Source organism: Mytilus galloprovincialis, chromosome 3, assembly GCF_965363235.1.
Source record: "Mytilus galloprovincialis chromosome 3, xbMytGall1.hap1.1, whole genome shotgun sequence".
NCBI classification, from domain to species: Eukaryota; Metazoa; Mollusca; class Bivalvia; order Mytilida; family Mytilidae; genus Mytilus; species Mytilus galloprovincialis.
Window position 1 is genome coordinate 65442865 of NC_134840.1, and position 15219 is coordinate 65458083.

The 15219-nt window shown below is 31.4% G+C and overlaps 1 protein-coding gene across 1 annotated transcript in view; it reads left to right on the forward strand.

The window, feature by feature from the left end:
* The first annotated feature begins 814 nt into the window (after positions 1–814).
* LOC143066761 (uncharacterized) overlaps positions 815–15219 on the forward strand; it is a 54106-nt gene continuing 39701 nt past the window's right edge. Inside the window, exons 1-6 of the mRNA XM_076239572.1 lie at positions 815–1392; positions 2188–2347; positions 3886–4251; positions 4557–4910; positions 6027–6260; positions 14791–14841. Coding sequence (XP_076095687.1) covers positions 889–1392; positions 2188–2347; positions 3886–4251; positions 4557–4910; positions 6027–6260; positions 14791–14841 — 1669 coding nt within the window. The 5' untranslated portion in view covers positions 815–888. The remainder of the gene's footprint in view (positions 1393–2187; positions 2348–3885; positions 4252–4556; positions 4911–6026; positions 6261–14790; positions 14842–15219) is intronic.

The following is a 15219-nucleotide window of genomic DNA, read 5'->3' on the forward strand; positions in this document are numbered from 1 at the left end:
AAATATCGGTGAAGAAGCTCAATTAGTAATGAAAGCAAAGTTTCGTAATTCCATGCATATCTAAAATGATACATTTTTTAAAACGCAAGTGATTACTAATGAAAAGTAACATAACAAAAATACTGAACTCGGAGGAACATTCAAAACGGAAAGTTTCTAGTCAAATGTTAAAATCAAAACCTCAATCACATCACGTAAATGGGTAATAACTGTCATATTCCTGACTTGGTACTTAAGCCTATTAATTTTATCGCCTTAACCGCATAAAACCTCACTTTTTAATATTTTGGAATACATTTTGAAAACGATAGAAAAGTATTTATCAAAGCAGGTAAGGCGAGATAATCGAGCTATCTAGCCCAAAACATCAATATTTGTTCAAAACGTAATCAAAAGAAAATAAATAAGTAAACGAGAGCATACGAATCGAATATTAGGACATCACAATAAAACTGACAACAAACAATATGACCAAACGATAACGATAACACGGCTAACACCAATTCAGAATATACTACACATACAACTTAAAACTTAGCAATAGTAGTCCGATGAAATATATGGTTAAATACCGGCACGTAAAATACAACACTGTACGCTCGTGACAACGACCAAACTACTTTTGTCAAACTATATAATTGCCGGTTAAAATCATGTAAATATCATCATACAAAAGAATTAATCAATGATGTCTTATGCATAACTTAATCAGTATTTGCCAAATGAAATTTAAATGCACTAAGTTTCTTCTATTTTTAACGTTTTGCGCAGTAATGTAAGTATATATAATTATTTATATTTGGTCATATGAAGGACGTTATTTATACTATAGGTATTATATGACATCACAATATAGGACATTTTTAAAAGGAATCAAAACGACAGATCATGGAGTTTCCACATACGGGAGATGAAACCACCGGATATTATCAAAATTCTCATACTCCAGATATTGAAAATAAGGCAAAAAGCCACTACCAAAAACTAAACGTACAGGTCATCAGTGTTGAAGATAATCAGTATGACCAGTTATCACATGGAACTTTCAAAGACACGAAGCCCTATGATGGTTATTTACAGTTACCGGAATTCAACAGAGAAAATACCGAAAGTAATTATGACTATTTGAAACTGTATGGATCGGTCAAAACAAATCAATGTCCTGATATTGGGTCAATTGAACTATCTGATTTTCCTAGTGGACACAATGTGGATATAGAAAATAGACCTAGCGATAGCAGTAAGCAGGACATTGTTGCTTTGGATTCAATTCATCTAAATGAAGATGATATATACCATGAAATTAATGATACTGCACGACCGAATTTGAACAAAACTCATCAAGGAAGTAAGAATAATCTGGATGTTAGCCAAACACTGCATACAAATAAAGTAAGCAAATATTTGAACATGTTTAAATTAAAAATTAAATGCGTTTAACTCTTTTTTTATACATGCATGACTGGCTCGGGAATGCCTATTCATTACATTTAAAGGAAAAAGCTGTGAATACTTACAGGTCATATAACACCTTCATATAAAAAAAAATATCAATTGTATGATAGACTAATAGCATAAATGGACTATAAAAGCAACCGGGCAACACAAATGAAAATGAAGGAAGAAAATCATTCATTTCATTATTACAAATGTTATAACAGACATAAAAAAAAAAGATTTTACTAGTAACAGACTACCTTGTTTGTTTTTATTTTCATATTGTAATAAATGTTTCGATGCAATATTTTATTTAATTTACCACCTTCGGGAACGCTCAAATTGAAACATCGATAGATAAGAAATGATATGTACTGGAATACGTGATCAATATATCAGGAAAAATTATGACTATCGCCAGAGCCATTCCATCCCCCCCGCCCCCCATTTCCCCCCGAAAAGGCAAATATAAGATATTCATGTTTATTACTGTATTTAGAAAATATGAATGACGATGGCGAATACCTTTTATTTTTTGCAGCGAAAATTTGTCATAAACCTTTGGTTTTCATTTTTTTTTTAAATGGATGCACTAATCTTTTGATTTTTAGAATGTTTCTGCTTCTATGGAATCTTCAAATTTTCTATGTTGGATGGTTGTTTTCTATAGCTATAGACTTTCTTTTGTATAAGTATATTGAAAAATATTATAACCAACATTTCAGGGTAGAGTCTTATTATCTTTTACAGTATACCACGAATACTGAGAGATCCCACAAACATTTTTCGAAAGGAACGAGTTTGACTTGGAAACATAAATGCATGTTGTTTGTAATGGTGGTAGTAATTACAGTTTTAATTGCTGTTGGGACCGTTATCTACATTTTAGTAAACAAAGAATCGGAAAAAGGTTTGTTTGCATAATTTGAAATTAATCATGTATGCAAAATGAGATGTAATCTATTTAGTTCCAGTGTGTTTTTTTTTTCTCAATTTCAATATTTCTCCAGATAAAAGAAGTGTAACCTTCAAAACTATTTTAAAAATAAGATTCGTCATAAAATCAATTCTGTACATTACGAATATAGTAGAAATTGAACGATACGAAAAATTTCTCGAAAACTGTTAAGTTCTATTTACAATCCAAGGAGGACTAAAAAATCCATAATCAACACAGCATTCTTCACAAAAATTAACAATATCATCACACATATAAGTATTCAAACAAACTGAACGACTTACCTGACTTCATGACAAGTTCCTCGACATATGACAGAATATTAGACTCATTGAAATGTCCAGAAGATGACTAGGTACGAACAATTAGGAGAACACACAATGGAAAAGTAAATGCAATTGTAAGAGTTTTTATCTTGAGTATATGTCTATTGTAAATTTTGTAGATTTGTTTTCTCAATTCATAACGAATGTTTCTGTGTTATTTTTTATTTAAGTTTTTTGTTTGTGTCATAGATTTGAATTGTTTACTAACAAACATCTCTTTTATTGTTGATTTTTATTTGTATTTGCATTTATATTGCACAAACAGGTTAAATAATCATAAATAGTCATATGTTGAAAAAGTTGAGGCACCCATGTTTCAAAAGAAAAGCGAAAGATACAGCAGGGACAGTCAAACTCACAGATCGAAAATAAACTGACAACGCCATGGCTAAAAAATAAAAATAGAAACAGACAAATAATAGTACACAAGCCACAACATAGAACACTAAGACTAAGCAACACGAATCACACCATCAACTTGGGATGATCTCAAGTGCTCTGGAAGGGTAAGCAGAGTCTTCTCTCCATATGGCACCCGTCGTGTTGCTTATTTCAAACAGCGGTATACTACTGTTGCCTTTAGTTATGATATTACAAATCCGCTAAATAGTCGAATCAAGCACTTAAGCCTCGTATTGGTCTTTAATTGCCTTTTCATCGACCACATTAATACAGCATTTAAATTTATTTAAAGCCCTTGTTATATCTATAAGTGAATGTAATAATTCATAATGTTGATGACTAAAACAAAATTGGGAACTGAACTTGTCTTGCTGACAATAATTTTAAAAGCCTTATATATTTCTGAATGCACGCTGAAGTAAACAATAGAGAAGTATTTTGCCACTCGAGGAGTAAATTTCTTAATGATGATACGTACAATTTAAAAAAAAATATATACTTTAACTTATGTCAGTACCGACGCACTGACTACTGAGTTGGATATACCCTCATAGACTACCGGTTGACCAGCAAAGGTATCAATACAGAGCTTTCATATGAATGAAATACTTCTTATATATTTCTTTTTTTATTTTCATATGTACCTGCATTGTGTAAACTTTCGATAGGGTTATCAATTTACTTTTCTATATAATCACATGCATCATGAAAATTGCTATATAACAACGTTACTTCTATTTAAAACTTTTTATTAATTTTAAGAGGTACCAACACATCTATCATGCACTCATGTATCGAATGCAAGACTTTATTTTGGACCGATAGAAATGCTATGCACTATACCCACGTCAGAAAAGTTCGAATACGTGGGATTTCATTATGGAACTGGAATAGACAATTCGTTGTATGGAGTCGTGCTTAATAAAAATGGAACAATACTTAAAATACATAAAACAAACAGTGATATCTATGTTCGTCTTCTTGAGATAACATCACAGTATATGCTCATAATATCATTTTCAAATGTTACTTGTGCAATGGATGGAGTTTACAGACTGGCTCTGATGAGACAAGAAGTAGGGGCACTTGAGGAGTATAAAGGTACAAATGGATATCTGCAAGTAAAAAGTAAGTAAACTCATATAAGCCATAAACATCTTGGACAAAGAAATCATTTTTAACCTAGATGGAACGATCATGTATGACTTAAAGGAAAACGGAAAAAAACATAAGTCGGACCCTTCGAAACCCCTTGTGGAACATGTGTCTACAAGGAGTGACCTTTAAACGATAACTTTTGCATTGATATATGTTGCATAGCAATAAAAAGGATAGATTAAATTGTAAATATTTCAAATACTATTGGGCGGATTGTGATTCTAATTTTTTCGATTTTTCTTAATAAAGACCTACACTGAACTTAATCATTATAGGACCAACCGGAAAACCCACATTTACTCTGAATGCAGACCAAGTGATTGATATTGTCTTACCTGATGGACATTATTATCGGGACTCGTCAATTCATAAATGTAAAGGACTAGTTGGTCAATCTCCAAGCAAACTAGAAATAGACATAACGAATGATGATGGAATAAGTTTTCAACAGATACCCGATGAAATTATTGAATTATTCCGAACCAATATCTCTGACAAATGCAGCACAAAACAAACAGTATCGTTTGGCTTAAAGTTTTCATCAGAAATGGATGGTGCCAGATTGAGATGTCGAGTATCAGATAGTATTGATGACTTCACATTAAGCGAAGAATTGAGTTTGATTCCAAGTAAGTTGATATATTTTAGCATAGGCATTTGATTGTCTTTATTCTCATACCACGTGCTGATTTAGCTTTTTAAAAAGTAAAATCTCAAAAATTCCGAGGAAAGCTCAAAACGAAATGCCTAATCAAATGGCAAAATTAAAAGCTCAAACACATAACAACAGCATTATCCACTTAAGGATTTGCTTAGGTGAGGTTTCGGAATAAGTGTCAAATGTTCGGACTCCTTGGTGTTTTTTCATACGATACAAGGTAAAATATTTTGCCCCGTAACACCTATTTATCTTTTAACACCAGAATTAATATGTCACAATATGTTGTTTTATTTTCTAATCCATTGTACATTTATAGATTGTAGCCAGTCAAAATACTGGCTCACTCCTCTGTTACGAAATCTCAATTGTGAATAATTCTACGGTAAATAGAGGCCAACGAAAAAAAGCTTGGTTTAAAATTGTACTGAAATAATTTAATTTTGGATGTAACGTATCTTCTGATTGGTTGACGTTTGTTTTGTTTATCAGCTCATGGACATAATTTTGTCATGTGATCGTGACACATAAACTTTTATGATTTACTCCGGTTTAAAATGGAGTAAGGAATTAAATTAGAAGGAATGACTGTAATATTTGTTCTGCCTATTCGAAATGACAGAAAGTATGTGGAGCACACTTTGAAATAACCAGCTACGCGGGTTATTCAGTGTGTACAACATTGTTGATGTTATTTCTTCATAGCTAGAAATAATATTACAGTCATTCCTTAATTAAACAAATATTTCTGAAAGTTATTTAAAATTATTCATGCAAGCGATTTATCTATTGGAAATACTAAACTTAAACTTACAGGGAGTAGACAGGGATGACTTTGCTTCATGTCGTACTAAAATCAAAAAAATTGTGTAAGCCATGTAACTCTAATATAACGGCCCATTTCATGAGAAATTCAACAGAAATCTATTGCGTACATTAATAAAACAAAACAAAAAACTTTTACTGGCTGCTTGAATAGAGAGTACAATTCTCATTCTTTTTGAAATGCAGACACTGTTCCATTTTGAGTTTCTATGAATATCTATTTAATCTTTATTTATAGTTTTACATCTGTTTTCTTGAACAGGAAATATATGTAACTGTGGTGCTAGTGAAAGTTACCGAGGACATCCAGGAAACTGCAACGTTCAGGTATATTGTGTCGAAGAAGATGGTACTATGTATCCGAGAGGCATTGCGTGTACATCAAACCAGTGTCGAAACAGTATAACAGGATATTGTACAAATGACTGCTCCGATCCTGTATGTAATGAAGCAGTTCCATCGGGTAGGAAAATAATTATATTTTTCTTCCAAATAGGTAATACTTCTTTAAAGGTGCATGATTTGTATCAAGATTATATTTTTAACATTTTAGTCTTAATACTGATTAGTCGGTTTCATTAGGAAAATAAACTTTTTGCAGCTGATTACTATAAGTCAATTCATTTAAATGAAACGAAGTCTTGTTTGCTTGTCATCAATATGCAATTATGTATAAAAATTCTAAATCCAAAAGAAGTAATTCCATAAAAAGTCGATCACTTGGAACGAAACACAAACTATATCTGCTTGACATTATTATACACACGTAAAATAGCTCCGGACGTGAAACGTCCGTATTAATCGGATGTTCACGAACATTCACTACCACGGACGTAAAACGTCCGTTTTGTTCGTATAAAGTCCGTATGCAACTGTAACACGTTCATCATACAGATTGTTAAATTACGTCTATTTAAAGGATATAACAGTGACACAGCTCAGTATAACCACTGTACAAAACACAATTACAAGTATACACATTTTATTTGAATTTGTGTTAATCTTTGAGACAAAATAGAGAGCCCAAAAAGTTGATGTAATGTGTCCTCGATTGTTCCCACACAACATTGGTCCGGGTGTATAATGCTTTATTTTTTCACCATGGTTTGAAATATTTGATGTGAAGGTATATTACTACAAGCAAGTGTTGTGCATATCACCATGATCGTCATCTGACCTTGACCTATAACCTATCACCTGAATATAGATATTTTGCACACAGGTGCCCTAATAATGTTTGGATTTCAAAATAAATATTATATGATAGGTTTTCTCGTTTGATTAATTAGGTCTTTCCACTTTTCTGTGGAAAGACCTATTGTTTTTCTTCTGATTATTATTTTTTTTTTTTTTTTTTTCTTCCGCCAAATTTTGTTCTTGCGATAAACATTTGTTTCGCAATATGTCGCTTAGATATTTGGTATATGATATCGAACAGTTTATGCGCTTTTGAAATTTACCCTGCGTAACCGAATACTTTTCTTTGTAGGAGTTATCTCCCCAAACACTGTTTTCCTTGTTAGCGCATCTCCTTCGCAACCGTAAAAGATTACGACAAATTTATTTTATAAAATTGCTCGTTATATCCTTCGCATGATTTGTCCAATTTCGACCGAAGCAATATGAACGCTCCATATGAGAGTTATTTCCCTTTTTGTATTTGAAATTTTGAAATGTATTTTAAACTGGAACACCATAAGTGATAGAGACCTAGGATCTTTTGATTTGAGGTCCTTGGTCCAAAAAAATGAAAATTAGGTCAAGGTCAAAGGTCAAGGTCATATTCTAATTTTTGAATTTGTCTTATTTTCACTCATTTTCATTAACCTTATAAGATATCGACAAATTATTTTTACTAAATTGTTAGTTGCGACATGTCGTAACGTAATAATTTTGGTTGAAAGGGTGCGTAGACAATAAATGGGAGTTTTAGACCTATCATATCTAAAATTATGCGTTAAGTGATATAACTTATTTACCATACATATAAGAGACCTAGGGTCTTTTGATTTGAGATCCTCAGTTTGTGACCTTGAAATTGAGGTCAAGGTCAAAGGTCAAGGTCATATTCTAAATTTTTGATTTTGGCTTATTTTCACTCATTTTCATTAACCTTATAAGATATCGACAAATTATTTTTACTAAATTGTTAGTTGCAACATGTCGTAACATAATTATTTTGGTTGAAAGGGTGCGTAGACAATAAATATGAGTTTTAGCCCCTATCATATCTAAAATTATGCGTAAAGTGATAAAACTTATTTACCATACAAATTAGAGACCTAGGGTCTTTTGATTTGAGATCCTCAGTTTGTGACCTTGAAATTGAGGTCAAGGTCAAAGGTCAAGGTCATATTCTAAATTTTTGGTTTTGGCTTATTTTCACTCATTTTCATTAACCTTATAAGATATCGACAAATAATTTTTACTAAATTGTTAGTTGCAACATGTCGTAACTTAATAATTTTGGTTGAAAGGGTGCGTAGTCAATAAACGTGAGTTTTAGCCCCTATCATATCTAAAATTATGCGTAAAGTCATATAACTTATTTACCATACATATTAGAGACCTAGGGTCTTTTGATTTGAGATCCTCAGTTTGTGACCTTGAAATTGAGGTCAAGGTCATAGGTAAATTTGACGTTCTTGATTATGACCTTTGCTTGAAATTCATATCTATACATCATAAAGCCATAGGAATTGACATTTTAGACTGATTTTTAATATTTTAATATCAAAATAGATATTTACTGGTGGAAAGACCTTCAATTGTTCTCTGAACAATTGGTTTTTAATTATTATTAAGTCTTTTCACTTTTTTGTGAAAAGACTTATTGTATTTGTTCTGATTATTATTAGGTCTTTCCACTTTTCTGTGGAAAGACCTATTGTTTTTCTTCTGATTATTATTAGGTCTTTCCACTTTTCTGTGGAAAGACCTATTGTTTTTCTTCTGATTATTAGGTCTTTCCACTTTTCTGTGGAAAGACCTATTGTTTTTCTTCTGATTATTTTTTTTTTTTTTTTTTTCTTCCGCCTAATTTTGTTCTTGCGATAAACATTTGTTTCGCAATATGTCGCTTAGATATTTTCTATATGATATCGAACAGTTTATGCGCTTTTGAAATTTACCCTGCGTAAACAAATACTTTTCTTTGTAGGAGTTATCTCCCCAAACACTGTTTTCCTTGTTAGCGCATCTCCTTCGCAACCGTAAAAGATTATGACAAATTTATTTTACAAAATTGCTCGTTATATCCTTCGCATGATTTGTCCTATTTTGACCGAAGCGATATGACCACTCCATATGAGAGTTATTTCCCCTTATGCATCTGATATAAGTGATATGAATTTCTATCTTATAAACCATAAGTGATAGAGACCTAGGATCTTTTGATTTGAGGTCCTTGGTCCCAAAAAATGAAAATTAGGTCAAGGTCAAAGGTCAAGGTCATATTTTAATATTTGAATTTGGCTTATTTTCACTTATATCCAAAGACTGTATAAGATATCAACAAATTATTTTTAATAAATTGTTAGTTGCGACATGTCGTAAGATGTAACTTTTGATTGCAAGCGTACGTTGAATGTGAAAGGGAGTTTTCTCCCCTCTTGTATTAAAAAATACGCGTTTGGTGATATAACTCATTAACTAAATATAATTAAGACCTATGGTCTTTTGATTTGAGGTCCTTGGTTTATGACCTTGAAATTGATCTCAAGGTCATAGCTTAATTTGACGTTCTAGATTTTGACCTTTGATTTATTCTATATGTATACATGATAAAGATATACAACTTTTTGAAAAAGGTATCAAACCATTTAACCTTGAAAAAAAAACAACCGGAAGTGACCTTTTGTAAACCGGAAGTAGCTATTTTTTGTACTTTATTAATATAAAAGTATATAGAACCAGATATTTTTGGAATCGGTTTCAAGTAAATATTTAAATATAATCGGAAGTAACATTTTTCAAACCGGAAGTAACAAATTATCTCCCTTATTTAAAAAAAAATGTATGGAAACAATATATTTTTGGAATCAGCTTACTAGGAGCTATCATTTGACAATTGAAATGACATTTTAAACTTAGTTTCACAACTTTTCATATCAAAAAGGATGGAAAGACCTTCAATTGTTCTCTGAATTTCTTATTTTTTTTCTTCCGCCTAATTTTGTTCTTGCTATAAACATTTGTTTCGCAATATGTCGCTTAGATATTTGGTATATGATATCGAACAATTGATGCCCTTTTGAAATTTACCCTGCCTAACTGAAAACTTTTCTTTGTAGGAGTTATCTCCCCAAACACTGTTTTCCTTGTTAGCACATCTCCTTCACAACCGTAAAAGATTATGACAAATTTATTTTACAAAATTGCTCGTTATATCCTTTGCATGATTTGTCCTATTTTGACCGAAGCGATATGACCACTCCATATGAGAGTTATTTCCCCTTATGCATCTGATATAAGTGATATGAATTTCTATCTTATAAACCATAAGTGATAGAGACCTAGGATCTTTTGATTTGAGGTCCTTGGTCCCAAAAAATGAAAATTAGTTCAAGGTCAAAGGTCAAGGTCATATTTTAATATTTGAATTTGGCTTATTTTCACTTATATCCAAAGACTGTATAAGATATCAACAAATTATTTTTACTAAATTGTTAGTTGCGACATGTCGTAAGATGTAAATTTTGATTGCAAGCGTACGTTGAATGTGAAAGGGAGTTTTCTCCCCTCTTGTATTAAAAAATACGCGTTTGGTGATATAACTCATTAACTAAATATAATTAAGACCTATGGTCTTTTGATTTGAGGTCCTTGGTTTATGACCTTGAAATTGATCTCAAGGTCATAGCTTAATTTGACGTTCTAGATTTTGACCTTTGATTTATTCTATATGTATACATGATAAAGATATACAACTTTTTGAAAAAGGTATCAAACCATTTAACCTTGAAAAAAAAACAACCGGAAGTGACCTTTTGTAAACCGGAAGTAGCTATTTTTTGTACTTTATTAATATAAAAGTATATAGAACCAGATATTTTTGGAATCGGTTTCAAGTAAATATTTAAATATAATCGGAAGTAACATTTTTCAAACCGGAAGTAACAAATTATCTCCCTTATTTAAAAAAAAATGTATGGAAACAATATATTTTTGGAATCAGCTTACTAGGAGCTATCATTTGACAATTGAAATGACATTTTAAACTTAGTTTCACAACTTTTCATATCAAAAAGGATGGAAAGACCTTCAATTGTTCTCTGAATTTCTTATTTTTTTTCTTCCGCCTAATTTTGTTCTTGCTATAAACATTTGTTTCGCAATATGTCGCTTAGATATTTGGTATATGATATCGAACAATTGATGCCCTTTTGAAATTTACCCTGCCTAACTGAAAACTTTTCTTTGTAGGAGTTATCTCCCCAAACACTGTTTTCCTTGTTAGCACATCTCCTTCACAACCGTAAAAGATTATGACAAATTTATTTTACAAAATTGCTCGTTATATCCTTTGCATGATTTGTCCTATTTTGACCGAAGCGATATGACCACTCCATATGAGAGTTATTTCCCCTTATGCATCTGATATAAGTGATATGAATTTCTATCTTATAAACCATAAGTGATAGAGACCTAGGATCTTTTGATTTGAGGTCCTTGGTCCCAAAAAATGAAAATTAGTTCAAGGTCAAAGGTCAAGGTCATATTTTAATATTTGAATTTGGCTTATTTTCACTTATATCCAAAGACTGTATAAGATATCAACAAATTATTTTTACTAAATTGTTAGTTGCGACATGTCGTAAGATGTAAATTTTGATTGCAAGCGTACGTTGAATGTGAAAGGGAGTTTTCTCCCCTCTTGTATTAAAAAATACGCGTTTGGTGATATAACTCATTAACTAAATATAATTAAGACCTATGGTCTTTTGATTTGAGGTCCTTGGTTTATGACCTTGAAATTGATCTCAAGGTCATAGCTTAATTTGACGTTCTAGATTTTGACCTTTGCTTTTATTCTATATGTATACATGATAAAGATATACAACTTTTTGAAAAAGGTATCAAACCATTTAACCTTGAAAAAAAACCCCGGAAGTGACCTTTTGTAAACCGGAAGTAGCTATTTTTTGTACTTTATTAATATAAAAGTATATAGAACCAGATATTTTTGGAATCGGTTTCAAGTAAATATTTAAATATAATCGGAAGTAACATTTTTCAAACCGGAAGTAACAAATTATCTCCCTTATTTAAAAAAAATGTATGGAAACAATATATTTTTGGAATCAGCTTACTAGGAGCTATCATTTGACAATTGAAATGACATTTTAAACTTAGTTTCACAACTTTTCATATCAAAAAGGATGGAAAGACCTTCAATTGTTCTCTGAATTCTTATTGTTTTTCTTCCGCCTAATTTTGTTCTTGCGATAAACATTTGTTTCGCAATATGTCGCTTAGATATTTGGTATATGATATCGAACAATTGATGCGCTTTTGAAATTTACCCTCCCTAACTGAAAACTTTTCTTTGTAGGAGTTATCTCCCCAAACCCTGTTTTCCTTGTGAGCGAACTCCTTCGCAAACGTAAAATATTATGACAAATTTATTTTACAAAATTGCTCGTTATATCCTTTGCATGATTTGTCCTATTTTGACCGAAGTGATATGAATGCTCCATATGAGAGTTATTTCCCCTTATTCATTTGATATAAGTGAATTCCATTTCTAACTGGTAAACCATAATTAATAGAGACCTAGGACCTTTTGATTTGAGGTCCTTGGTCCAAAAAAATGAAAATTAGGTCAAGGTCAAAGGTCAAGGTCATATTCTAATTTTTGAATATGGCTCATTTCCACTCATTTCCAAAAAACGTTTAAGATATCGACAAATTATTTTTTCTAAATCGTTTGTTGTGACATGTCGTAACAAGTAAACTTTGATTGCAAGGGTACGTTGAATGTGAAAGGGAGTTTTCTCCCCTTTGGTATTTAAAAATATGCGTATGGTGATATAACTCATTAACTAAACATAATTAAGACCTATGGTCTTTTGATTTGAGGTTCTTGGTTTATGACCTTGAAATTGATCACAAGGTCATAGCTTAATTTGACGTTCTAGATTTTGACCTTTGCTTTTACCCCATGTGTATACATAATAAAGTCATGAGACTTTTTGACAAACGGTATCAAACCATTTAAACTAAAAAAAACAACCGGAAGTGACCTTGTGTAAACCGGAATTAGCTATTTATTGTACTTTATTGCATAAAAGTATAAAAAACAAGATATTTTTGGAATCAGTGTCAAGTAAATAGTCAAATATTATCGGAAATAGAGTTTTTCGAACCGGAAGTAAGAAATTATCTCCCTTATCTAAAAAAATATTGTTTAGAAACCATATATTTTTGGAATCAGCGTACAATAAGCTATCATTTGACGATTGAAATGACATTTTAAACCTATTTTTACACCTTTCATCTTAAAATACATTGTTTTGGTGGAAAGACCTTCAATTGTTCTCTGAACAATTGGTTTTTAATTGTTAATATATTTGTCATTTCGGGGCATTTTATAGCTGACTATGCGGTATGGGCTTTGTGCATGGTTGAAGACCGTACGGTGACCTATAGTTTTTAATTTCTATGTGGAGAGTTGAGTCATTGACAATCATATCAAATCTTCTTTAAAAATATTGTATATATGTATAATCAAATTCTAAATTATTTACTGGTGTCAACCTTGTTATGTTAACTCATTTCTCGTAAAGATATCATACACATTAAAGAAACATCATTAAGTTTTGCATTTCAATGGCAGATAATGTGTCGATAAAGATATGCATGTATGTTAATATTTTTGATATAAGCAGCCCAAGTTAACACATCCATTTAACAAAAAAAGGTAATTTTAAAATTTTGAATACACTCTGAAATATATTCAGAATTCTTTTTATACAAGGTCTACCAACAATACCGTCCGTTAGTCCGTCAGTCTGCCCGATCTTTATTTTTCGTCGCAATTTTCTCAGGAACTACATTACAAGGAATTCTGAAATTTTGTTCCAGGTTTTATATGTGTCAGCTATACCTTGTGATGTGTTTTAAGATTCATCACTCAGCCAATTCCTGTTAACCGGACACATTTTACACATGATATCCCAAGTTAAAAATTTCGTCGCATTTTTCTTAGGAACTACATTACAAGGAATTCTGAAATTTGGTCTCATGGTTTATGTGTCAGCTATACCGTGTGATGCATATTCAGATTCATCATTCGACAACTTATCGTCTACCTTCAAATATTTCGGCGGGGGTATCATCAGTTTCACGTGTTACACATATGTAGTAGTTTCTGTTCCAACAATTATATTTACTGTAAATATATCCAGTGTTTTCTTATACTTTTTGAATTTATAAGTGCGTATGAAATAGGTCATAATCAGGATCTTACTTCTTAAATATTTAATCAGTAAACGAGCTTTGCTCCAAGCGACAAAAAAGATGGGATTCTGACGACATCGAATGAAAAAAACATATCAACTACTAAAATATGTATTAATAGCGTACATCGTATGCGTTGTCACAAACATTTGTCTGATCTTATTTTAACGTCTTATCGATATATAATACAGTGACATTATCGATAACAAACCAACTACAAACATAACCCAATACATCACGATTTCCAGAATTACTTATCGAGGCAAATGTCAGTAAAATATGTGAAGCTCTATAAAAAAAAGTGAAACAATAGTTCATTGATAATAACCAAAATTAACCAGGGTGCCATCACAAGTTTTCAATGTAATCGATTTTTTTTATTAATATCGTATTATAATTGCATATGACTTTGATTTAAGATTTTGCACTAAATATGGATGATTTGTGATATTTTTCCATGTATTTGTCTGACAAATACTAGTTTTATTTTAGTATTTCCACTGCTACAGACCAAACCCACATGACGTCTTATGTCCGTTAACCGCATTATATATTGGTTATTTCAGATTTCTGTACCACTCTTGCACCCTCGTCAACAGCACCCACCCTTCCTCCTTGTAAGTATTTATACTTTTATAAAAATGTTACCAAAATTACCTTACTATTTTTATCTTCTAGCCCAGCCACGGTATTTTCTGTCAATTCATTGATGTTGTTTTTTTTGTCCCTTGTTATGGTCTTATTATGGTGCATCTATAATGTTTCTTTAGAGTTTCAAAACTTTATTTTGTTTGTATTTGTAATACTTTGTTCATAAAAAAAGTAATGATTTTTCATATTGAGTTATTATCTAAAACATTTATTATCCTACAACTTAATAAATTGGAGATTATAATAACTAATCATGCCATATACACGGTATTCATGCATACGTTTCAGGGTAAAAAAAAACCACTGGATTGACTGTTCTTTTGATTCTTTCGTGTTTATTTAAC